At 42.6% G+C, this 26,768-nt stretch overlaps 2 protein-coding genes across 2 annotated transcripts in view; one reads left to right on the forward strand and one right to left on the reverse strand.

The window, feature by feature from the left end:
• Positions 1-1,185: 1,185 nt before the first annotated feature.
• Positions 1,186-7,612, reverse strand: RPS24 (ribosomal protein S24). Its single transcript, XM_084245261.1, has 5 exons — positions 7,598-7,612; positions 6,251-6,316; positions 5,753-5,962; positions 4,064-4,174; positions 1,186-1,277 (listed from the first exon to the last, which is right to left on the reverse strand). The coding sequence occupies exons 1-5, from the start codon at positions 7,598-7,600 to the stop codon at positions 1,269-1,271; spliced, it is 399 nt and encodes a 132-aa protein (XP_084101387.1). The 5' UTR covers positions 7,601-7,612; the 3' UTR covers positions 1,186-1,268.
• Positions 7,613-10,870: 3,258 nt separating this feature from the next.
• The window catches only part of POLR3A (RNA polymerase III subunit A), a gene marked incomplete at both ends in the record, with an annotated part of 50,853 nt that continues 34,955 nt past the window's right edge, over positions 10,871-26,768 (forward strand). The window contains 9 exons of the mRNA XM_084244605.1: positions 10,871-10,914; positions 13,460-13,595; positions 13,849-13,986; positions 14,437-14,608; positions 14,875-15,029; positions 22,757-22,996; positions 23,103-23,265; positions 23,455-23,591; positions 26,074-26,177. Of these exons, the coding sequence (XP_084100731.1) occupies positions 10,871-10,914; positions 13,460-13,595; positions 13,849-13,986; positions 14,437-14,608; positions 14,875-15,029; positions 22,757-22,996; positions 23,103-23,265; positions 23,455-23,591; positions 26,074-26,177 (1,289 nt within the window). The remainder of the gene's footprint in view (positions 10,915-13,459; positions 13,596-13,848; positions 13,987-14,436; positions 14,609-14,874; positions 15,030-22,756; positions 22,997-23,102; positions 23,266-23,454; positions 23,592-26,073; positions 26,178-26,768) is intronic.

The following is a 26,768-nucleotide window of genomic DNA, read 5'->3' on the forward strand; positions in this document are numbered from 1 at the left end:
GCTCACTTTAAAATATCACTTACCTCAAGCCCCTATGGCACACCAGCCATTAGCCATTTTGGTGAAAATTGAACTAGCAAAGCCAATTCCCAACTTTCACTTTCCCTAAAATCACACCATCTGATTTCCAGGCCCTAGCAAGCAAAGCATATTCTCTAACAAGAAATCCAAAGGGCCATACAAACCCAAGCTCCTTATTGCCCTGGCCAGTAGGTTAAGGCCCTCACCCAGTCACAACCTGGCCATCAGTCTGTAATCCCTTCAGGCAAGGTCTCACCAAGCTCTCCAAAACACTTCCTGAAAACTTCTGAGACTTGCTGTTACTCTTCCTTTATCCTCAAACCACCTTCAAGTCCAACCATGTCTTCTACTGCTGCTATCTGAGGTCTCTCTGGAATTTTTCATCCATTGACATGGTACCTAACAGCACCTATAATCTTGACTCCAAAGTGGACCTAACTAAGGTATAAGCTTACATTAACTTCAGGGAAAATAGCATCCCAAATACGCAAGTCCCACGGCTAATATTTTCTCAAAAGGCAACTCAACTCAGTAACTCTAAAACAAGTCTCCCAACCCCAAATGTCCAATACCCAAATTCAGACCCTCAATCAACCCTGATGCCTGAAAAATGCCAATCTGAGAATCAGCAGCACCTGCTATAGAAAAGTACCAGCTAACCCATGTTTCATAAAAAGCAATCAAATCTACCAATAACAAACTACACCCAAATGATCATTACACCAGAACCTCTTTCACATCCCCCCACTCAAAATAAGCCACTCATTACTCCATAAGCACAATCCTGCAATGCAGATGGTGATGGACAGATCCTATTTACTTCAGGATAAAGGATGAAAATGTCATCTAATTTCTACTGAGGTCAGCAGATAACTTCAGTAGTAAGAACTAAGTGGAGTTCTAGGAAAACCAAAATGAATTCATGTTTCAAGTATCTCATTCCAGGCGCCCACATATACTGATAGCAAATATTAACATTAGCACACCAGAATGGCCCCATTTGTTCCCATATTGCAGACACTCTACACCCAACACCACCCCATCACACCCAGCTTTTATTGAATGCTTAATGGAACATGTCAACTTGGGTAGCATCTAAGTTTGCTATAAGAGAAGACTAATGTTATAATACTCCTAGTAAACTTCAAACATATTTCAAACAGCCAGACACATAAAAGGTTTTATTAATCCTCGCACGAAAAATCTGCATAATCACCACAGATACAGATAAAGTCACTGCAGAATCTTTACTCCTTCTGTAAATCAAAGAGAAAGAAAAATTTAGTTAGCAACTGCCCTTATAACTCTTTAAAAATTAAAGTTCTAAGACTTCGACAAATTCTAAAATGAATGACACTCATGCAGAACAAATATTAGTATCCTAGAATGATGTTAGGGTGTATGATAAGACAATGGAAGCATCAGGAAAATTCACATTCAAGTTAGAAATGGAACAAAAAATACATGGAACTATTAGTATTTACAGACTGTACAACTCTTGAGAGCATTTCTAAATCTACTCCTAGATCTACTTTCACATGCTCTAATTTTAAATTACTGCATCAGTAAGCCAAGGAGTCTAGTAATCTAAAATGAAAAGCTTGAATTATACCTGTTGTCCAATCTCCAGCTCACTGAATCAGTGGCAGGAAAGGGAGAAAGGAAGAGGGAAAGAAACATTTCATTAATAGTACCTTTTCAATCTTCAAAATAAGCTGCATCTAAGTGCATGCAATCAAGATACCTTAAAGACTGACCATTCTGTTCTTTGCAATAGTTTAAAGAACTTACTTAGACACTGATTTATTCTTCGCAATTGAGAACTCCTAGCCTGGTTACTACGGCTGATGATCCCCCCCATAAAGATGACATGCTATCTGAAAGTGTCAATCTAGGATGCCACTGACTACTTAGGGATGAAGTACACATACCTGAGCCTTGTGCTCTGCACAGCAACATCCTGCTAGGTATGTTAGCACCATCCAACTGGGGACCATCCCAGATTAAAATCCAGAGCTCAACGGGAGAGCTCTAGATGATCAAGCCATGTCTTAGAAAACCTGTGTCAGCTCAATACTTTAAAAGCCACTACTCACAGCCACCAAAGGTAGTGCAAATTAGTGCTTAAAGAAGCAGATTCTAGCTCAAGTAAAAATGTTTCAATATTGCGCTTCAAACTTAAGACTATTTATTCCTTAATTTAAAATAACTTTATTGCACCCCGAAGAGGCAAATTTGGATGTCAATTTTAGCATCCAAACAAAATCTAAATTAAAAAGGAACATTACCATGCTTGACTTTTTTGAGCCAACAAATTCATTTGTGTTCATTTATGCATTCACTTTCCAGGAAGCTTTTCAGAGCAGTGCTAGTGGAATACAACTTGAAGCAGAAAAAGTGATGGCTTAAATGGGTACCCACAGGTAGCCCCTCCACAAATGTCACCACTGAGCATTAACACAAGAGACTCGAGGACTGAATGAAGAATGTGTTAAACATCCTTTAGAACTAAGTAAGGAAACAAAGTCTTTTTGCAATCTCCAGAATGTGTGTCTACATGTCTAAGTCTCACAAACAGGAAACATTCTAAGCCGTAAGCAGTTCCTCTGGCAGTTCATCCCTTACTGTAACCCCACTGCATTGGGAAGTCAAGGTGATTTAAGAGACCTGGACAGGCACAGGTTTACTTCCTGCCTGATGGGAATCAGGATCAAATAAGGACACAGGAGCAATAACAAACATTTTCAAAACCCTACTGGCCCCACAACCCTCTTAGGCCACTTTCAATGGCTAAACATGCAAAAAAATGTGTTTGAAATGGGAGTGAACCATTCTGAACACATACTTGTGGGTAAAAATGTTTATCAGTTTTGTTGTGAATATGCAATTATGTTGGAAACTTTCAATTAAAAAAAAAATTGCATGGAAAACTAGAGGTCCAGTAGCAAAAAGCAATGGGATGGTGAAAGACGGCTTGAATGGGTCTTGGGGACAGAGGCTTTGCCAGATTACCTGGGTCAGTTATGACCAGAGGTGCCAGAACCAGTCTTCAATTACTCATGATTAGACAAAAGGGCGCCCCCCCCCCCCAAGTTCTGTGTTAGCTAAAGTTATTGCCCAGGGAATGTCACTCCATGACATATCCTTCCCCAAGTGCCAGTGAAAGGGTGCTCATCTTCTATCAGGTTATTTCAGTGTAACATGCATTTTTGAGTTTCAAAAGCAAACAGGATTAAGTTTTTCTCCTTTGCTCAATATACAATCTTAAAACAAAGCATTGATATTTTAATAGACCATACTATAAAACTGTCTACAAGTCAACATGCAAAGCATCAAAGCAAATTCAGTGAAGGTGATGCATCCCCACACCGTGCTCACAATCTCAGTACCTGCTAGACACTTCATTTCTGATGAACAAGAAATCCAAGAAAGTAGAGGGAAAAGGAAAAAAAAAAAAAAAGTTCACAGAACACTTGATTATTTGTTAATTTAACAACCCAACACCTTAATTCCATTCAACTATTTACAATTAGCTAGCAAAGCTGGCATAAAGCTGCTTATTGTTAAAATCACCTAAGTCAGGGCTAACTGGAGAGGAAAGCAATTGAGATCACAGCTGCCTCTCCAGCATGCCAGGAAAACATGGGCCACATTGATTTAACTGCTTCTTAAGCCACTCATGCATTTTAAGTAAATAAAGTCTCAGGGAACTAGATCTGTTCTCCCCTGTAACAGTCCATGCCAATTAGCAGTAAAATGAAAATTTTTCCTGATAGTTCTTGCAAGCCACACAGCAGGATAGAATCTCTGAACCAATGTGGCCCCCATGTTGTACTAATCTGCTGTGAGCTGGTAAGGGGTGGGCAAAGCTACTCTACTGAGGTGTTAAGATACTACATTATGTAGCGTCTCAAAACACGTTACCTTCTGTAATCCAGAAGAAGTGGGAAGAGAAGAAACATTAAAAAAATTATTAACAAAATCCCTTTCTAGAAACTAAAGACCTACAAGTGACATTTCTCTCTTTCTTGATAAACTATACCTTTTTGCCAGCGCCAACATTGGCCTTTGCAGTCCCCCTGACTTTCTTCATTCTGTTCTTGCGTTCCTTTCGCTGTTTTCTTGAGGTCTTTTTCTTCTCATAAAGGCCATGCTGAAGGAAAAAGGCATATACCAAACAATCACGACCCACTAGTCAGTAGGAAACCTACAGGGAGCCTAAGGTACTTCGCAGATCAAAATTTAACAAGTACAGGGCCTCCCTGGTGGCGCAGGCAGTTGAGCGCCGAAGCTGTCCACAGCCTCTGCAGGGCGGGGTCAATCCCAGCTGGCCAGCGAAAATCCCACAGGGCACAGCAGACCTCTCCTGTCTCATCGGCTGCTCCCCTCAGAGGTGTGTTTCATCAGTCTGCCTGTTCAGTTCCCCGCTCTGTCTCTGGTGAATCCTCTCACCCTCCCAAGCATCTGGCCTGTACCCCGGGGTTCTTGTATAAATAAATCTTTAAAAAAAAAAAGTACCTTTAACGATATTTGTTTGTGCCAGAGAAATAGTATCAGACTAAAAAACACTATGTGCAAAATGGTAGAGGAAATAAAAGTCCCCTCAATGCTTCCTGCATCTTTAGTTCAAGGATTGGTTGTTGTCCTGTCTTAAGCCCAAAGCTTACTAGGTCCCCAAATTTTGGTTTCCCTTCAGTCTCTTCCATTTTAACTCCGCGTTACTCCCAGATGACTAACATAGGAGCCTTTACCGAGATCTCCTTACCACATGGAAACTGCTCAATCTACTCTTCGCATTCTGCCCACTTTTGCACTTGCTATTCTCCTGCTGCCTAGAAAATTACTTTCAAATCTTTGTTAAGGATCTCATTTTCAATGTCACCTTCTCAGAAAGCCCTCCCAATTAAGAGTAAATCTAGGGCCTCCCCGGTGGCGCAGCGGTTGAGTGCTGGGTTGCGAAGCTGCCCGCCTCTGTGGCGCCGGTTTGATCCCCGGCTGCTCCCCGGCCACCAGAGGAGGGTCCCACATGGCGCGCAGACCTCTCCTGCCGCCCGCTGCTCCCCTCAGCAGTGTACTTCGGTCCTTCTGCCTGCTCTGCTCCCCGCTCTGGCTCTGGTGAATTCTCACCCTCCCGCGCTTCTGACTGTACCCAGTGCATGTATAAACAAAACAAACAAACAAATAAGTAAAACATGCCTCTATTTAAAAAAAAAAAAAAAAAAGTAAATCTAATCTATCACATCACTGAGCTATCTGATAGAAACAAAGAGCTAAAATGGGAGAGCCAGTTTTTTCAAAGTACTAATCTTTTTGCTAGTTTACTGTACAGAGTGTAAGTTGGGAAGTTTGCCCAGTCCACAGATTCACTCTGTAGTGCTTGGCACTCAAAAACTATGCTGCCTGCAAGAGTTAAGTCCAAACTCAAGATACTTATTTTCAAGCTTCCTAAAACTCATCCCCCTACACCCAGCTCTAATTTCTTAATACTTTATCTGCCCTTCCAGACCCAGTTCAAATGCCACCTCCCCCAAATAGTACAGACCTCCCCTTCTGAATCCCCAGATTCTCTCTGTTCCTCTATCAAAGAATCTCTCTTCTCTTAACCTTTTAAAAGTTCTTTAGGTTTATGTTGTCCCGCCCCAGACTATGTGCTCTTACTCATTCCACTGTACACACAATACGCTATTGAAAAAAAATTTTCAGTTGCTATTGACCAAATGAGAACACCTACTCTTGCAAGTCTGTGTTTGGGTTCATTTTTCTTTGCATAATCCAAGGAATCATAAATCATGCCAAAGCCAGTTGTTTTGCCACCTCCAAAATGGGTTCTGAATCCAAATACAAAGATGACATCAGGGGTGGTCTTGTACATTTTCGCTAGTTTTTCCCGAATTTCTGTCTTAGGTACTGTTGCCTTTCCGGGGTGAAGGACGTCAATGACCTAAAAGGAGATATCAAGTTTATAATGAATTATAGCCTCCCTTGTGGCATAGGAGTTAGTCTCAGTGCTATCACGACAGCCTGTGTTCAATGCCTGGCCAGGGAGTTAACCCACATATGGCACAGCAGACCTCTTTGTCTGGCACGCTGCTCCCCTTAGCAGTGTATTTCAGTAGCTGTGCCCGTTCTGCTCCCCACTGTCTCTGGCGAATCTTTTCACACACACCCCCACCTCTGGCCTACACCCCAGTTCTTTTTCTTAAACAAATTTTGATATACTAGCCCTTACCATTTGTTTTCGCTGAAGCAGTCGGTTGGTCATGAATTTCCTAGTCCGGATAGTCACTGTGTCATTCTGAAAACATAACACACTATAGAGTTAATAAAGGTACAAATTCCTACCTCCTTCCAAATCCCCTTAGCATAGTACCTAATTTAACATAGTACCTAAATCACAGGACCCTCTAAATACACAAACTCAGTATAAAGGAAATGCATTTAGCAAGTTTTGTGTTAATCCACGAAGTCTCACTTCACTTTGTTACGGGAATCACTGGACCAGGGTTTCCCAACCTCAGCACTACTGAAATTTTGACCCTCCAATTCCTTGTTGTGGAAGACTGTCCTGTACACTTTAGGATGTCCAGTAATAACTTTAGTCTCTAACTACTAATTTCAGTGGCAACCCCCACCCATGACCTAACTTCTGTCAAGACTTTGCAGACTTCCCTTGGGGACCACCCCAGAGTTAGCAACGTATTTTGGCTTAAAACTGACTCAAACAAATGTTAGTCACAAAACCACACGCGCAAACTTGACACAAACGTTGCCATCACCTGCACCTAAACTAGGATTCTTGAATAAGCATCGCCACAACAAAACCCTATTTCCATCCCGAAGGACCAAAAGCTTTTACACAGTTAACTACCACCGAGGAATGTGGGCACTAAGTAAACATTTTATTCAAAAAAGCAGGAGGTTTTCATGCTAACTTGCTTTAGGTTTCAACTTCAGTAGGACAAAAAGGTACCGAGGTTCACTCCAACTGTACTTCCCTCTTGAAATGTTACCTGGGGCAGAGCTGATGCCTTACAGGTGAGGCTAAAAACGGGTGTACTACTTCTAATAGAGCCATTAACTACTTAGACTAAGTCATTTGATAACATTTTTCCCAGGGGTTCAATATCCCCAAGGTGAAACGAAAGGATCCACTCAGTTGGCGATTTTCTGGGTTACACAGGGCATGTTTTCACTCGCCGAAGCTGTCAGAGGCGCTGCGGGCTCTCTTCACCCCTCGGCACGCCTGCTCCCGCGAGCCGCCAACCCCAACTTCAGACGGCGGTGGCAAGGCCTCGTCCCCCACCGCACCGAATCCACCGGGCTACACAAAACTGCTAAAAGCAGTAGCGTCTACTGGTCCCTAAGTCCCGGGCTCCCATGCTCCTGGGCTCCCATGTCGGCGGCGCAGCCCGGATTCCCCGCGGACCGCCCCGGGGACCTGGGCAACCGGTTTCTGCCAAACATGGCCAAGGAGCAGCAGCCTGGCTTCGCGTGGCTGCAAGACTGACGGCAGGACCTGGGAGCAAAGGATGGCACCGATATGCGGCGGATGACTATACCGTTCGGGGAAACTCACCATGATGGCGGTGGATCTTCAGGCAGCCAGGAGGAAAAGAAAGTTACCCTAAACCGGCCAATCATATCAACGCGCACGGAAGGACCCCAGCCGGCGCCGGCGTGGGGCGTGGCTCAAGCCTCGAGGCTGACCGCGCCGATGCCTGATTGAAAATGCCTAAGCCTGAGATGCTCTTTGGCCACGCCCCCTGAGGGGCTAGACTGGCCAATCCGGAGGTGAAGAGGCTGGACGTCCCAGGCTTACGCTAGCACGTGGTCAATTGCAGTTCCAGTCATTATTTGGAATTGGCCCATACTTAAAATGCCTGTAAATTGAATTGCATTTTAAGTTGCCTCAGTCCGAGTTAGAAGTATTAAGGCTGAAAAACATTTTAGGAGAGCTTCACCAGACTCCTCATTTTACAGCTAGGGAAACTGCAGAAAACCTTACTTAAACTTGTGTTGTTTCAGGGCCTCCCTGGTGGTGCAAGGGGTTAAGCTACGAAGCAATCCGAAGCCTCTGCGGCACGAGTTCGATTCCCTGCCGGCCAGGGAGCAACCCACATGGCACAGCAGACCTGTCCTGTGTCGCCCGCTGCTCCCCTCAGCAGTGTATTTCAGTCATTCTGCCTGTTCTGTTCCCCACTCTGTCTCTGGTGAATCCTCTCGCCCCCCCGCCCCCCGCATCTCTGGTCTATACCCCAGCTCTTGTATGCATAAATAAATAAATTTTGTTGTTTAAGATACTCAACTGTTTTTTTTTTTTATTTTTTTATAGAGGCATGTTTTTTTTATTTTATTATTTATATTTTTGTTTTGTTTGTACATGCACTGGGTACAGTCAGAAGCGCGGGAGGGTGAGAGAATTCACCAGAGCCAGAGCAGGGAACAGAACAGGCAGAAGGACCGAAGTACACTGCTGAGGGGAGCAGCGGGCGGCAGGAGGGGTCTGCGCGCCATGTGGGACCCTCCTCCGGTGGCCGGGGAGCAACCGGGGATCGAACTGGCGCTGAAGAGGCCGCGGGCAGCTTCGCAACCCAGCGCTCAACCGCTGCGCCACCGGGGAGGCCCTATACTCAACTGTTTTAATGTATTCCAAGTATTTTAGATTCCCTGGTGATACTTTTGATTAAAAACGTTAAAACTTTAATTTTTTTTTTGTTTGGCAACTCAGCCCTTACAAAAAACGAACTTTTACAAGCTCATTGATCCAAAAGTTTGTCGGTTGTTTAAAGTGAAACAGACATGTAAAGAACTTAAGTATGCATGTTCAAAGATAGACATTATGAAAAAACTTGCTGGATGTTAGTATGGACCATGAGACAATGGTACAGACTTTGAGGGCAGCTTTCCTGTTTCTCTCAGAATATGAACAGTTAATATGCATTGAGTGATTGTAATGAGCCTACATTCTAATTTTATCTTCATTTTGCAACTCAAACTTCAAACAAATCTAAGAAACGGTGTGTCAATTACTTACCCCTTTTGCATCAGGGTAACAAAGACACAGTGTGGTTCATTATCTTTCCCAAGATCACACAGTATTTCAGTGGTGATGATACCCATGGAGACACTTTGATTCCACAACCTTTGCTCTTAATCTCTAATGATAAGTCACTCATCAAATCTTGTTTACATAGTATTGTCAACATTACTCCAAAGATATATTAAGTGATCAGCTGCTGAATGAGGGTTGTAACATCCGATTTGCTTGCTTTTTGTCTATGACAATTGAGTTTTCCTAGCATGAATCAATAATAAGTGAAAATGGCTAGCATCCCTTCTTCAAATTCAAAGGTGTGGAATGACTTTATTGGGTTCTATTCACAGTTTTTCACAAATAGTAAAGAAGTTTCAGGTTATGTAACACTGTGGTAGTGTGATTTCTTTGTTAGTCTCATGCACTAATGATATCACACTCGGATCACCTCGCATGAGTTGTCACAGAATGTAGGCAAGCAATTTAGATCCTCAATACACAAATGATATTTGTTAGAAAAGAAAGGAGGCCAAGAGTATCAGACAAAAGTGGGCTTTATTGAAAGTCCCTGAGGTGACAATTCTGCAGGCCAAGAGTCACACCCCAAAATGGGAGCACTGGTCTTTATAGGGTTAGGCTACTGCCAGAGTTTTTTGGCTTGAGGGTGGAGGGCAGCGGGTCTCTTCTGCTGGGTGAGTTGTACTAGGATTTACTGCCAGGGGCAGGGGTCTTGCCTGCCATGAGGGTCCGCTGGAGTATTTATTGCTGTCAGCTTATCTCTAGTTTATTTCTGGCATCTCAAGCCACTGGGCACTGGGGCAGTGATGGGTTTTACAATGGGCCTGTGCACTCTCTCTTTAATCTTTTTTTTTTTAAAGATTGATTTATTTATGCAAACAAGAGCTGGGGTACAGGCCAGAGGTGTGGGGGGTGAGAGGATTCACCAGAGACAGAGTGGGGAACAGAACAGGCAGACCAAAAACACTGCTGAGGGGAGCAGCGGGTGAGACAGGAGAGTCTGCTGTGCCATGTGGGTAGCTTCCTGGCCAGGGATCGAAGTGGTGCTGCAGTGGCTGTGGATAGTTTCATAGGTTGCGTCTTAACCCCTAGCGCCACTAGGGAGGCCCTCTCTTTTCAATCTTAATTAACTTCCTATCATCTTATTTCCCTACCTCATTGTGACTCACTTTAAACTGTCAGCTTTACAGCTTTTTTTGGTAATCAAGAATATAAGTTTAGGAATCAAGAATATAAGTTTAATTCTCTTTTTTAGTTTTAAAATAACTGTGTGGACAGGAGGTACACGTGCGACCGTGTTTTCTGTCTTATTTTCTGTGTTTATCAGATGGCACCCTCTGTCATTGAGCCGGTTGACTTTAGCCTCCATGTTTCCTTAAATAATAAGAAGCTCTTAATTAAGGTGGTATTGATGATTCTGACAATGACGATTTTTCATTATATGCAATTTTTGATTCTCTGGTTGTCTAAAAGTTAAGGCAAGCAGTTGCCCTTTCGCTGGAGAAAAGAATCAAAAATGCAAGTTTGCACAGTGGTGGCGTCGGCGCAGTTCCAACAAGGTGCCACCAGGTGGCGGTGTAGGGAGACGGAAAAAAGCGGCGTGCGCAGGCCCCTCTAGACAGAAGGGCCGGCGAGCGGCGGAAGCAGGGGCGGACACGTGGGAGCGCCGTGCAGCAGCCGAGAGGAAGCCGGGGTGTGTTAGCAACGAGTCAGGAAGCACCCCTGCGAGGTGCGGGGTGCACGGTTTCTCTAGCCCCGCTCCCCGGTTCTGGAAGAGGGCCCCCGACAGCCGTCACCATGGTGAAGGAGCAGTTCCGGGAGACGGATGTGGCCAAGAAAATGTGAGCTGGAGCAAGTGACTTTAGGGCGAAGAAATCGGGGTTGGGGAGAAGTCCGAGGTCAGGGTTCCCAAGTCTCCAGGGGTCAGAAGTGAGGGTCAGTTGGAAGGGAAGGGCTAGAAGTCAGCTGAAGGCGTCGTCAGAGGTCGTATTAGGATAGGTTAAAGAATGTTGATTCTGCAATGCAATTTATATGCATAAATATATATTTGTGTTTTTGTTTTTTCACATAAACGCAGAGGCGTTTCAGCCCTGGACTTGGGCGGAGAAAGAGGGATGTGGGGTGAACCTTGGCGATGCAAGTACCTTGGGCCCAAACTCGAGGTCTCCAGAGATCAAACGATGACCCCGTTTTTTCAGTGAATCTTTTGCCTTAGCAGCGTGGGGAGCAGGCAGGGGCGGGGACCGTGTCTAATTCTGGTTTTGCTGCAGAACACATGACCAGGAGACATTTGGTGCCAGAAAAATGAAGTTGCCAGCTAGAAAGTTGTAGCACAGGCAGGTGGATGTCAGTCTCAGAAGTAAGCCTGTTGTTCTAGGCCTTCCCTTTCAGAGCTTATTTATTGGGCTTTAATGTCTACTCAGAGCTTCTAGTAGAAAAATGCAAAAGTGGTTCTTGCAGTAGAATCTGAGGAGCGTACTGTTGCTAGGCCCTGTGATGGATATTAGAGATACAACATGACTATGACTCACTGCTTTTGCCGGTTGAAGAAGGTACACAAATCAACTTTGGGAATGACAAGTGCAAGGACAAGAGTAGGCAAAAAAGGATTTAGGCAGAAGAGAGCAAACCAAATAGGCCTAATTCAAGGAGTATACTGGAAGGAGAAAGTGTGAGTGTTAAGAAGGAAGCAAGAAATTTGAAATTGTTCAGGAGTCCTCTTGCAAGCCACCCTTTGAAAAGATAGGAGGTGGGGAGTGCCTTGATAAGAGTTCTTCTGGAAACTCTTTTGGTCCTGAAGAAATAGAATTAAAGGTAACAAGGTGCCACCAGGTGGCAGGGATCCAGACAGAAGCCTGCACGAGGCTGGTAGTCATTGGAGAAAAGTGAATTTCAGAGATGTTGGGGTATAAAATTCACAAGATTGGCAGAAATGAGAGTAAGAGAAAAATGAGACTGACACCGAATTTCTTGCTTGAATAACTGTATAGATGGTAGTCTTTCACTGGAATGGGGAACTTAAGTCTTACCTGAATCCACCCAAGTCTACTCTCATTATCCATCTAGGGTCCTGTACCCACCCTGACACCTGTCCGTATTCAGATGTAATGTATTCTCACAAAGCTTCCCAGGTGGTTCTGTTGAGATGCAGATGAGTTCCCTGCCTCTTCAGCTTAAAATCCTCTAGCGGCTTTCCTTGGCACTAACATTTCAATTCTCTACCAAAGTGTGCAAGCCCTACTAGACCTGGCCCCCTGCAAATCTCACTGACTTCATCTCGACCATTAGCTCTGCTCTGCTACATTGGTTTCATTTGATGCCTTGAAAATACCAGGTTCATGCTGGCCATAGGATCCTTTCTGTTTATCTTTGCTTCAAATTGTCAACTTCCTGATCATTTTATGGCTGGTTCCCGCTCATTACAATTCAGTTTACATGTGGATCTGACATGTAAACAGACTTTCTTACCACACAACAATAGTTCCTCAAACTCTTTCACAACCACTGCCCATCATGTTCATTTTCTGCAGACTCACTTTTGTATATCTATTTGTCTTGCCCGCTATGAACTGTGAGCCCCGTGTTAGCAGAAACTTGTCTGTTTAATCTATAGCCTCAACCCCTTGGGATGATGTCTTGGGATAGCATATTCCCAGTTTGTTGGCAAAATGAATGAGAATAGATTTAGGAGAAATCATGTTAGGTCCTGATGCTGACTGTGACAAGTCTGAAGTGCTTGTGGTATATCTAAGTGTAGCTGTTGGGAGGAGGTGGCTATAGGGTCTGCAGTTGAATAGAAGCAACTAGTCTACAGATAGAGATTAGACAAACATCAGCATAAATTTGTGTAACATGAGTTAAAAATCAGGAGGAAAGTGAAGAATGAAAAAAAGACAGGTAAAGGTTTAATGCTGGTAGAGAGAGAGGCCAGTGTTTAAGGGATAGCAATGTGAGAAGAGATCACAGAAGGAACAATGGGCAGGGGGGAGATCTCGGAGTAAATTATGTCACTAAAGCCAAGAGAAGAAAGTATTTCCAGGTAAGGGGTGTGGTTGTAACTGCCAATGCTACAGGGACGTAAAATGAGAAAATTCTAATTGGATTTAGTGGCAAGCAAGTGGATTCATTGACCTTGGTGAGAACCATTCATAGTGATACTGAGAATAGAAACTGGATTCTAGCAGAATCGAGAGATATTTAACCAGGAAAAATGAGATAGGTTTGAATATATTTGATAATGGTGGAGCAGGACCTGTGGAATTAAAAGGATAAGTTGATAAGTTGGTTGTGGTGGGTCACATATATATATATATATATATATATATATAATCACTATTTTTGGTAAGTGGTGTTGATGTATTTGCTCCCATTTCTAATCCATTCCAGAAGCCACATCTGTTTTGGAATGAAGTCTCCTGAGGAGATGCGCCAGCAGGCACACATCCAGGTTGTGAGTAAGAACCTGTACAGCCAGGACAACAACCACGCCCCCTTGCTGTACGGGGTGCTTGACCACAGGATGGTAAGACCCCTTCCCAGTGCTTGGGTTTTGATTGGCTGATGAAACTGTTGACTTATCAAGTAAGAGGAGGCCAGAGGGTCTTTCCCTCAACCCCTTCCCCCTACACATCTCTGCCAAGTCCAGGACTCCTGCCTTCCATCAGATGCATGTGATGCATGTAACTGCAGCTTCCTATGTGATTCTTACCGAGTGAGCACTGATCCCACTCTGCTTCACTGGTTTCCGTTGATGTTGGTTGTGTTTCTGTCCAAAGGGTACAAGCGAGAAGGACCGTCCATGTGAAACCTGTGGGAAGAACTTGGCTGATTGTCTGGGCCACTATGGATACATCGACTTGGAATTGCCATGTTTTCACGTGGGCTACTTCAGAGCCGTTATAGGCATCTTACAGGTAAGCACGTATCTGTTCATTTCCAAGGCATAAATCTGGGAGTTACTGATCAGGAACATTGGAATTGTGGGTAGTGGGGGGTGCATCTAGGGGAACTGTTTTTATTAAAACATAATATTTCTATCTTATGATAAATTGTTTAAAGATTCTTTACTCCTTGGTTTTTGGTGTGTTTTTTTTTGAGTAGGTGGTAGTTACAGATTGCAAAAAATAGTAAGTCAAGCAATACAGAATGGCACAAAGAAAAAAATGTGAAAGTTAACCAAAATGTTAGCAAGCAGCTCTGGGGAACAAGGCTTTCTGGGGAACAAGGGCCACCTCTCTGCGTGTCTTCAGGGAGATGGGTAAATGTGGTCACTTGGTTAAGTGTCCCTATGTGGGCAGATAGCATGTTAAAATAAAAACCTGGGTAGAATTATCCATTTGACTGTTGCATTGAATTTTTAAAAGATGATCTGCAAGACCTGCTGCCACATCATGCTGTCCCAGGAGGAGAAGAAACAGTTTCTGGATTATCTAAAGCGGCCTGGCCTAACCTACCTCCAGAAGCGAGGACTGAAGAAAAAAATCTCTGATAAGTGCCGGAAAAAAAATATTTGCCATCACTGCGGTGCTTTTAATGGTGAGCAGAAGCAGGACATGGAAGGAGCTCAGTGAGAGCCCTTTCCCTTTCCTCTCTCCTGTTTATTTGTTTTTAAGGCAATATTTTCATGTCATTTTTTTTTTACAAATTAGACTTTACAGCCCAACAACGGATGGGCTATTAGGAAGAGCTCTCTTTTGTTGTTATAGCAATTTTAGTTATCTCATTAACTGTACTGCAACCTCGAGCCAGACTAACCAAGAAGTTAATTTTTCCAACCTTGATCAATAAATTAACTCTTATAGGTACTGTGAAAAAATGTGGATTGCTGAAAATCATTCATGAGAAATACAAGACGAACAAAAAAGTGGTGGATCCTATTGTATCCAGTTTCCTTCAGTCTTTTGAAACTGCCATCGAGCATAACAAGGAAGTAGAGCCCCTGCTGGGAAGGGCACAGGTGAGCCTGAAAAACACATACCACTGTCTGCCTGCCTCCCCTTGTGTCCCCCACACATTCGCTCCTTCCCTCTCTGATATGCACACCTTTTTTTTTTTAAAGATTTATTTATTTATGCATACAAGAACTGGGGTACAGGCCAGAGATGTGGGGGTTGAGAGGATTCACCAGAGACAGAGCGGGGAACAGAACAGGCAGACTGACTGAAATACACTGCTGAGGGGAGCAGCGGGCGAGACAGGAGAGGTCTGCCTCACCATGTGGGTTCCTCCCTGGCCGGCTGGGGATCAAACTCATGCTGCAGAGGCAACGGATTGCTTCATAGTGCGGTACCTAACCCCTGTGCCACCAGGGAGGCCCTTAACTAAGAATTTTATAAAGTGTCTTGTTTTGTAATGCTCTGAATTTGATTCATACTTAATTCATATAATACTGTCTAGAATCAGTAGTATATTAAATTAACAAGTTAGTTGAGTTACTACTGAGTACCCAATTCTGTCAGACCTGTAGAGGAACTTCAGGTACTGCAAGACAGTGGGTCTGCTTTCAAGGATTCCCCATTATTTATTTATTTTTAACTATTTTTTTCAAAAGATTTATTTTATTTATACAAGAACCAGGGTATACAGGCCAGAGGCGCGGGAGGGTGAGAGGATTCACCAGAGACAGAGCAGGGAACAGAACAGGCAGACTGACGAAATACACTGCTGAGGGGAGCAGCAGATGAGACAGGAGAGGTCTGCTCTCCATGTAGGTTGCTCCCAGGCCAGCGGGGATCGAACTGGCACTGCAGGGGCTGTGGGACAGCTTCACAGTGCTGCGCTCAACCGTCTGCACCACCAGAGAGGCCCCCCACTATTTATTTAGATGTGTCATAGGCCATTAATCTGTGGAAAGATTAATATGACAGGGCACAGGGCATGAATAACAAAGATGTCTCTTGGGATTTCGTCAGGGAAGAGGAGGAAAGGTATGGTTTGATCTCACCCTTAAACTTGAATAGGATTGGAGCAGTCTAGAGCTGTGAGCTTGGTGTGTCCAGGGAGCAGTGTCTTGGCTCATTCTGAAGCTGAGACTCTTAAAAACCCCCGAGAATGTTAGAAAAAGCACTTTGTGTTTGCTGACTTGTTGTGTACAGGCCCTGCTCCAGGTTCTTTGCATGAATTACCTCATATAATCCTCACAACACCGTTAGGAGGTAACATTGGAGGTTTTGAGCAGGAAAGGAACTCAATGAGTAAATGGTATAACTTTTTTAAACATTTTATTGAAGTAACTTTGGTTTATGACATTATAGAGATTCAAGGATACAGAATTATAATTCAACATCATACATGCCACCTTATGATCCCCATCAAAAGTCCACTTTCCATCTACCACCATACAGTTGACACCCTTTATCCAGTTCATCCACCCTCCTTCCCCTTACCTTCTGGTAACCACTATTTCATTCTCATAAGCTAAGAGATTTTGTTTTGTTTATCTTCCATATGAGTGAAATTATACGGTATTTGTTTTTGTTCATCTGACTTAATATATTACTCTCTGGGTCCATCAATGTTGGTACAAGTGACAAGATTTCATCTTTATTATAGCTGAGTAGTATTCCACTGTGCGCATGTAGCACATCTTGATCCATTCATCCGTCGATGGGCACTTAGGTTGTTTCCAGACCTTGACTGTTGTAAATAGTACTGCAGTGAGCATAAGGGTGTATAGATCTTTTCAAATTAGTGTTTTCATATTTTTCTGATAATTAAACAAAAATGGAAAAACCAGAAATTTCTACTAGTTTTTGAGTTTTGAGGACTCTACATACTGTATTCCACAGTACATTGAGAGTAGCCATTCTCACGAGAAAGGTGATCTCAGTGTGATATTGATTTGTATTTGCCTAATGAAAGCAATAATGAACATCTTTCCATGTGCCTGCTGGCCATCGGTATGTCTTCTTAGCAGAAATGTTCTTTAAGATGCTCTGCCCATTTTTTAATAAGGTTGTTGTGGGCTTATTTTTGAGATTGGGTTGCATGCATTCTTTATACATTTTGGATATTGACTCCTTTTTGGACGTATGGTTTGAGAGTACCTTGTCCCATTTGGTAGGTTGCCTTTTTATTTTGATGATGGTTTCTTTCTCTGTACAGAAGCTTTTAGTTTGCAATTACAGATGTAATTGCATTTGTTTTTGCTTTTGCTTTTGTCTCCCTAGCCATTAGAGACAAGTCCACAAAGACATCACTAAGACTAATGTTGAAGAATTTAGTGCTTTCTGTGTTCTTTCATATATCTTAGGATTTCAGGTTTTAAATTCCAATCTGTAATACATTTTGGATTCATTTTTGTATATGATGTTAGGAAGTGGTGTAGTTTCATTATTTTGCATATGGCTGTCCAATTTTCCTAATACCCTTTTTTAAAAAGAATTTCCTTTCTCCATAGTAAGCTACTGACTCTTTATCATAAATTACTTGTTTGTATATGATTGGGCTTATTTCCATGTTTCATTCCATTGATATGTGTGTGTTTATTTTTATTCCAATATGCAGTTTTATTACTATAGCTTTGTGGTATAGTTTGAAGTTGGGTGGATAATGCCTGTTTTTGTTTTTTTTCCCTGTCATATTTGCTTTGACCTTTTGGGGTCTTTTATGGTCCCATATAACTTTTAGAATTTTTTTTCTATTCCTGTGAAGAATGCCATTGGAATTTTGAAAGGGGTATTGAATCTGAGTATTGTTTTAAGTAATATGAGCCTTTTAACAGTGTTAGTTCTTCCAATCCATGAGCATAAAATATCTTTCCATTTCTTAGAATCTTCTGTTTCTTTCAACAATGTCTTAAAGTTGTCAATGTACAGATCTTTTAACTCTTTGGATAAATTTATTCCTCTGTATTTTATTCTTTTATGCGGTTATGTATGGATTATTTCTCTTTCTGCTAGTTCATTGTGTATATAAGTGCTACAGGTTTTTGAATATTTACTTTGTAGTCTGCAGTCTTATTGTGTTCATTTATTATTTGTAGGATTTTGTAGTTGGCATATTTACTAATACTATGTTGCACGTAAATAGTAAGATCTTAAGAGTCTGCTCATCAAAAGACACCATTATGCAAGTGAAAAGGCAGACCACAGGCAAGGAGAAAATAGTGACAATTAATATATCTGACAGGGCCTCTCCGGTGGCGCAGTGGTTGAGCGCGGGGTTGTGAAGCTGCCCGCAGCCTTGCAGCACCAGTTCTATCCCCGGCTGCTCCCCAGCCACCTGAGGAGGGTCCCGCATGGCGCGCAGACCTCTCCTGCCGCCCGCTGCTTCCCTCAGCAGTGTACTTCAGTCCTTCTGCCTGCTCTGCTCCCCGCTCTGGCTCTGGTGAATTCTCTCACCCTCCCGCGCTTCTGACTGTACCCAGTGCTTGTATAAATAAATAAATAAATCTTTAGAAAATATATATATATATATCTGACAAAGCCTTGTGCTGTCCATAATATAGGAAACAATTCTTATAAATTAACAAGAATTTAAAAACCCAATTTTTAAAAGTAGGGAAAAAACTTAAATGGGAACTTTACCAAAGGATATATTTAGGATGGCCAATAAATAAATGAAGAGTTGTTGTGTGTTATTAGTCATCAGGAAAATGCTAACTAAAACTATACACACACCACCTCCCCCAGAAAGATAAACTATAAGAAAACACAAGCTATGCTAGAAATGCTTTGAAGTAACTTACCCGCTTCTACATGGATGGCAGCAATGTAAGATATTACCCCCATTCTGTGCCATGGTCTCTTACAGGTTAAGTTTATACCTAGTATGTGACTCAGCAATTTAACTCTTAGGTCTATACCTAAAAGGGCTGAATGCATATATCCACAAATACATTTGTACAGGAATATTTATTGCAGCTCTGCTGATAGACGCCAACATTGGAAACAACCTTGATACCTGTCAACAGAATGAACAAATTGTCATAGATTCACATGATGGAATACTGTCCTGCAAGGAAAGAAATGAACTCCTGACACATGTAGCCTGGCTGAACCTCAAATCCTGCTGAGAGAAAGACACTTTATACCAAAGAGTACAAAGCATGTGATTCTGTTTAGCTCAAGTCCAAGAACAGGCCAGACTGATCTGTGGTGATTGATATCAGCATTGCAGTTACTGCAAGAGTAAGGACTTCTGCTGGCTGGAAAGGGGTGCCAGGGTAGTTATTGGAGAAATAGAAACATTTTCTATCTTGAATTTAATGGTGGTATGTGACTGCAGATGTATCCATGTAAAAAATTATCAATCTCTTAAAGATTTGTGCAATTTATGTAAATAATGCCTTGATTAAAAAAGAAAATAGACCCTGAACCTGGGGATAGCAGAGCCAGGGGCCAAAGTCACTGCATGCTATAAGAACGGACAGGAGTAGATGGCCAACCTCTGTGGAGGGGTCATGAGAAAAGCACAATCAGCGGTGAGTACTGCTCGTGCATGGGCATCAGGAAAATGGTAGCTGTGGAAACAGGGTGGTGGGTCACAGCAATTCATTCACATAGAGATGATTTCAGGGCAGTTAAAACTAAGCTACCACAGAGGAAGTCAAGGGGCAGGCAAGGGAGGTCAACCTTGGCCTCCTACGGCCATCATCAGGGAGTGTGAGGCATTCCGTGGCTTTCTTGTATGGGCCTTGACTTGAGGTCTCCTCTGTACCCATGCTGCTGCTCCCATATCAGCCTTCTGACAGCTCACTGTCATTTTTCCTCTGCCTAGAAATCTGTAGCCACTATCTTTGCTTGCCAAGTGTTGCTTCTCTGCCACACACTCCAGAGTAGCAGTGATTCTTCTCTAGGGCCTGGGAGATAACTGGTCTCCTCAATGATTCAGCCCAGGAGGCACTTTATTATTTTTTTAAAAGATTTATTTATTTATACATATAAGAGCTGGGGTACAAGGCCAGAGGTGGGGGTGGGGTGAGAAGATTCACCAGAGACAGAGTGGGGAGCGGGACAGACAGACAGACTGAAATACATTGCTGAGGGGAGCAGCAGGCGATACAGGACAAGTCTGCTGCACCATGTGGGTTGCTCCCTGGCTGGCCAGGAAACGAACTTGTGCTGCAGAGGCTGCGGACAGCTTCACAGGCTGCATCTTAAACCCTTGCGCCACCACAGAGGCCCCCAGGAGGCACTTTAAAGTGGGGATGCCCCCTCTCACTTTAGAATCACTTACCTAAGGCCTCACTCCCCTCACTGCCACTAACTCCCTCACCCCCACAGTCCATTTTACCTAGGTTGATACCCTAGAGGTGGTTCAGGGTGCTGCTTAAGAGCCCAGCCAGTCTTTAGTTCTATGACTTTAGACATGTGAACCAGTATCAACATCATTTTCCTAAAAAATTAACTTGAGATGACAAGAGTTTCTGCTTTAGGATTTCTTTGAGGATCAAGAGATGAAATCCGAATAAAATGCTTAGCACAGTGCCTGACACATAGCAAGTGCTTACAGCATGTCACCCAGTGCAGTTGTGGTTACATTGTTCTGTCATTGTTGTGATAAGTGTAGATGAACTTTCACCCCACTTATGCTCGTGTGCTGTGCTCAGTGTCCCTTCAGCTTAGTGCAGCCACAGCTCCCTTCTCCCAGCCAGAGTGCCCCTTAGCTCCTTTCCATGCACCCACCTGTGCTGTCTGGGTCTTTCACTCAATCACATGTACATTGTGTCTCATATGTTACTTGTGTTCCCTCTTGCTGGTTTCTTCTGCTTAAGCTTTGTCTATATAAAAAGATCCATTTTCCTGAGGTCCTGTTTGATGCCTGTTGTGGTAGTTGGAGCAAGAGCAGGTCACGGAGATCATCAGCTTGTCCTAGTTCTTATACCACCTGGAGAAGGGGGGCAAAGGGCAAAACATTAGTTCACTATTTGCCTAATTCCGGGCTCCCCTTCCTCAGAGAGGATTCCTTATCCCTCTACATGAACAAAGCATTATTGAGTTACGTTTGCCTTTTTTTTTTTTTTAACATTTATTTATTTATACAAGCACTGGGTACAGTCAGAAGCGCGGGAGGGTGAGAGAATTCACCAGAGCCAGAGCGGGGAGCAGAACAGGCAGACTGACGAAGTACACTGCTGAGGGGAGCAGTGGTCACGGCAGGAGGGACCCTCGCTGGCCGGTTGGGGATCCAACCGGTGCTGCAGAGGCTGCGGGCAGCTTCGCAGCCCAGCGCTTAACCACTGTGCCACCGGGAGGCCCACATTTGCCTTTTAGAGAGAGGGCAGCAAGCGGACATTGGGCATATTGCCTTATAATAGCCCATTAATCTCAGGATGGTCTGAGTTTTGACAGATTACCAGCACATTTAGTTTGGAATCCCGCATCTCCATGGGCAGCCCAGCGTAACTGGGTTGAAAGAAACCCTTGAGCAATAGTTTTTGACCTTTTCTGAGTCACAGACTCCTTTAGAAATTGGACAGAAACTCTGAACTGTTCCACAGAAGGCTGATGTATATCCACCCTCCATTTCAAATCAAATTCAGTGTTTGGTGGACCAACAGATTAAGAATCTCTCCATAGAAGTTAGACATGCCTTCCCGATGTCCCCAGCAGACGGTGTGACTGGTTGCCCTGTCTGACACCCTTTCAGCCATGTTCTCTCAGCACCACCCAAGGTAGCCCGTACTCAATCACTAGAGAGCTTTGGTGGTGAAGATATTCTGCCTTGTATCAAATGAGCCCCACTCTATCTGTATCTCTGCTGTTCTTGGATCTTGACTATCTCTGATAATTTTCATAGTTCTTATGTTATGAATAATATACTTGTATTAAGTGAAGTTAATACAAAGACAATGTAAGTTCATTACGGAAAGCTTTACTGTAAAAAAAAAAAGAAGCAAGGGATTATAATTCAGTTCACCATTTTAAGACCTTGGCAAACTCTTCTATTTTCTCTTCTCCATGCAGATGTACATTTTCCCCAAAATGATACACTTGCTCATTTTATTTAACAAGATTTTATGAATGCTTTTCATGGTAAACTACACTTCTAGGGTGTCATCTTTTTTTAATGGCTTCATAGTTTTCCATGTATGGGTGTGCCATGATTTTATCTAGCCTGTTTCCAAAGCTAGGTAAAAATCCTTTGGGCTTTTTCCAAGGTTTTGCTAAGAACAGTTTTAGTGAATATCCTGTAGCTGAATCTTTTTGTCCATTTCTAAAATGATATCCTTTGGAATAATTGTGAGAAATGAAATGGTTGGCTTAAATAATCAGAAAAAAAGGTATGCACATTTTTAAGGCTCTTACAATGTAGCATTGTATCAACAAACATCTCTCTTAATCTCTTGTACTTACTCTGAGTTAAGAGGTGGATACAGGGCCTCCCTGGTGGTGCAAGGGGTTAAGCACTGCACTATGAAGCAATCTGCAGCCTCTGCAGCACTAGTTCGATTCCCAGCTGGCCAGGAAGCAACCCACATGGTGCAGCAGACCTCTCCTGACTTGCCTGCTGCTCCCTTCAGCAGTGTGCTTTGGTCAATCTGCCTGTTTTGTTCCCTACTCTGTCTCTGGTGAATCCTCTCACCCCTCGCATCTCTGGCCTGTACCCCAGCTCTTGTACGCATAAATGAATAAATCTTTAAAAAAAAAAAAAAAAGGTGGATACATTAGAGAACAAAGAGAAGTAATCCTTCACCAACATGGAAAATTAACATGTCCATTTTCCTCCCTTTATCCATAGGAAAACTTGAATCCCTTAATAGTTTTGAATTTATTTAAAAGAATCCCAGCTGAAGATGTCCCTCTGCTTCTGATGAATCCAGAAGCTGGAAAACCTTCTGATTTGATTCTCACAAGACTGTTAGTGCCTCCTTTGTGCATCAGACCCTCTGTCGTGAGTGATTTGAAGTCTGGCACCAACGAAGATGATCTTACAATGAAACTGACAGAAATTATTTTCCTAAATGACGTCATTAAAAAGGTCAGTGCTTCGCATTAGCATTTCTAAGTCCCAAGATATAGAGTATGTTTCTGTAAATATTCTGATTAAGATAATCCCAATTGAACAGGCTTGTTTTCATTTTTAGCATCGGATTTCAGGCGCTAAGACCCAGATGATCATGGAGGACTGGGATTTCCTACAGCTGCAATGTGCTCTGTACATTAACAGTGAACTCTCCGGCATTCCCCTCAATATGGCACCCAAGAAATGGACCAGAGGTTTCGTCCAGCGCCTGAAGGGAAAACAGGGTATGTTTCTAGCAAAGTGTCCGGTTGACAGTCTGCTGCCTTTGTTATCTTTTGTGGAGTATATGTCCAGCCTATTTTGTTGGTCATCACAGACTTACCTTCTCTACCTGGTCATATTATCACCCTCCCCACCCCCCAACAAGCACATTCTGTGCCAGGGAGACCAATGACATATTTTTACCTATTTAGGTCGATTTAGAGGCAATTTGTCGGGAAAGAGAGTGGATTTTTCTGGCAGAACAGTCATCTCACCTGACCCCAACCTCCGAATTGATGAGGTAGCTGTGCCAGTTCACGTGGCAAAAATTCTTACTTTCCCTGAGAAGGTAAGTAGCATTCAGCTACTCAAGTCTTTGTTTGAATCCATTTATATATTTTGAGATTCCAAACAATAGATAGTGGGGAGTCCCTAGTTATCCACCCAACCCGCAGTTTAGGCTGTGTGAGTTTCATACATTTATTACCACGTATAAGAGCTACACTATGTACCACCACAGTTGTGTTTGTCTTTACATGTGTATGCTCCTGTGTACATTAAATATGCTGTTATATAGCATCTTAGATCTCTTTCTGTGTCAATTTATAGTTCATGCTTTAAGGTAAATACTATCCCTAGTCAATTTTCTTGGTGTGGATATCGTTTTTAAATTTTCAGAATTACTAAATCAAAGACTAAATGTTTTCAGGCTATTGATGCATCACCAGAATAGTGCACCACTGTACAATCAATGTACACTCATTAGGAATACCAAATTTACAGTATTTACAGTACATTTTTGTATGTACAGTACATTTTTGTAACTGAGGTATAGACAACTACAAGACCTGATAACAAAGATCCTGATTGGCTTTTGCTTTGCCCTCAAGATTTATTTTTTCTTTTCTTTTTTTTTTTTTTATCCACACAACATAGTTTATTGCCCTTAGAGTATTTGAGAAAATTTTTGAGGAGAACCATTATATATTCTTTCTTTTTTTTTTATAAATAATAAATTTTATTTTTATATCCCCATACAATTGCAGCCCCCCCCCATTCTGACCCCAATCCCTCCCCTCCCGCCCCCGCCCCCCTAAAAGTGTCTCTGGTTCATAGTTGTTTGTTGATTTTGATTTTCACTTTCTTATAGTTAATCATTTTCCTGGTCCCTTATTTAAGTTTTCTAGATTCCTGCTATGAGTGAGACCATCCGGTATTTTTCTTTTTCTTTCTGGCTTATTTCGCTGAGCATGATCCCTTCCAGCGCCATCCATGTTGCTGCAAATTGCATGTGTTTATCTTTTTTGAATGCTAAGTAATATTCCATGGTGTATATATACCACATCTTCTTGATCCAGTCATCTATTTTTGGGCATTTGGGCTGTTTCCAAAGCTTAGCTATTGTAAACAGTGCTGCTATAAACAGAGGGGTGCAGGTGTTCTTTGGAATTGATGTTTCTGTGTCCTTTGGGTAAATACCTAAGAGTGGAATTGCTGGATCATATGGAAGCTCTATGTTCAGTAGGTCCAGAAATCTCCACACAGCTCTCCACAGTGGTTGGACCAGTTTGCACTCCCACCAACAGTGCAGAAGAGTTCCTTTTTCTCCACACCCTCGCCAACATTTGTTGTTGCTAGTTTTTTTAATATGTGCCATTCTCACTGGTGTAAGATGGTATCTCATGGTAGTTTTGATTTGCATTTCCCTGATGACAAGTGATGTTGAACATTTTTTCATATGCCTGTTGGCCATTTGCATTTCCTCTTCAGAGAAGTTTCTTTTTAGCTCTTCTGCCCATTTTTTGACTGGATAATTTTCTTTGTTGTTGTTGAGTCTCATCAGCTCTTTGCAGATTTTTGTGATCAGTCCTTTATCATTAGTGTTGGGTGCAAAAATGTTCTCCCAGTTGGTGGGGTTTCTCTTTGTTTTTGTTATTGTCTCTTTTGCTGTGCAGAAGCTCTTTAATTTGATGTAGTCCCAGCTGTTTATCTTTGCCTTCACTATCACTGCTTTGGGTGATGTGTCTGTAAAGATGTCTTTGATGTGCAAATCACGTAGTGTTTCGCCTATATTTCCTTCTATATATTTTATGGTTTCAGGTCTTATGTCAAGTTCTTTAATCCATTTTGAGTTGATTTTTGTGTATGGTGTGAGGTAGTGGTCAAGCTTCATTCTTTTGCATGTAGCGACCCAGTTTTCCCAGCACCATTTATTGAACAAACTTTCTTTGCTCCAATGCATAGTCTTTGCTCCTTTGTCAAAGATTAGTTGACCATTTGCCCTCAAGATTTATAACCTGGATCATAGATGCGCAGATAAAGCCTGTGTAAAGCATCCTCAGTTGAGGTACTAATGAACTAGAGTTTCCTTCTCTGGGATGATATTGTCCAAGAGGTTCAGAGCACAGTGATGCAGACCACTGCCTGTGGGGCCGATCACTTGGCTTTTTAACCTTTGAAGCCCATGGTCAACCATTGTAGATGAAGTTCCCACCCATTTCTAAGGTCACAGAAGTTGCTGGGACTTCTTAGAGATTAGCCCAGCTAATTCATTTTATTGATAGGGAATCCAAAGGCCTGGAAAAGGGCTTGACCAAGTCACCCAGCAAGTGAATGATTTGTTTCAGGCTGGACCTGTATTCCTGTGTGTCATCCCATGATCCTAGTTACTTAGGACCTGAGGCAACAGATTGAGTACCTCTCTTGCTTTGACACCCTTTAGAAGGAAAGGAAAGAGTCAGACACAGCTCAGGAGTGTACTAGCTTATGGAAACCTAACCATATCTTGTGGGGGGGGGGGGTTGTTTGTTTGTTTGTTTGTGGTCCTGCAGGTGAACAAGGCAAATATCAACTTTTTGAGGAAACTGGTTCGAAATGGTCCCGAAGTTCACCCAGGAGCCAATTTCATTCAGCAGAGACATACACAAATGAAAAGGTAGTGCTTCCCAATCTACCCACCATACTCAGCCACACATAGAATGCAGTGCAGAATACAACTTTTATGCCATTTTAGCACGTGGAAAATACCTGTTTAAATTGCAGGGAGCATAGGTGCATTATTTGATCTGTTGAATCATTGACTATATACTAAGTGTCCATCTGTTCCCTGGTGCCTTATGTTACTGGATCTAGGTAAACAAAACACATTTGGGTATGAAAAGGGATCATTTTCTATGTCGCCTGGGCTCTGGTTAGTTACTTTAGAGTACTTGTTTCTTCTGAGGCCTTTGTATTACCAACTCTCATTTCACAGTGAAATGAACTCACCACCTGTGCCTTTTTGTCTCAAGAGGATTTTATCAAACAGGGCCCACCGGGGGATGTTGTTTTATACTGTGATTCTGAGATACACCCTTTTCATACTTTAACATATCTAAAATTAAGCTCTTGCCGTCTGTGTCATAGTTTAATTGATGGCTCATAGAAGCACCTTAGATACAAAGAAATGTCATTTTAGAGATTGAATTCTGATATGAAGAGGGCGAAACTTGGTGAAGGGCTCTATTTTCATGCATCATGTTTGTCA

The sequence above is a fragment of the Talpa europaea genome (assembly GCF_964194135.1).
Source record: "Talpa europaea genome assembly, chromosome: 10".
NCBI classification, from domain to species: Eukaryota; Metazoa; Chordata; class Mammalia; order Eulipotyphla; family Talpidae; genus Talpa; species Talpa europaea.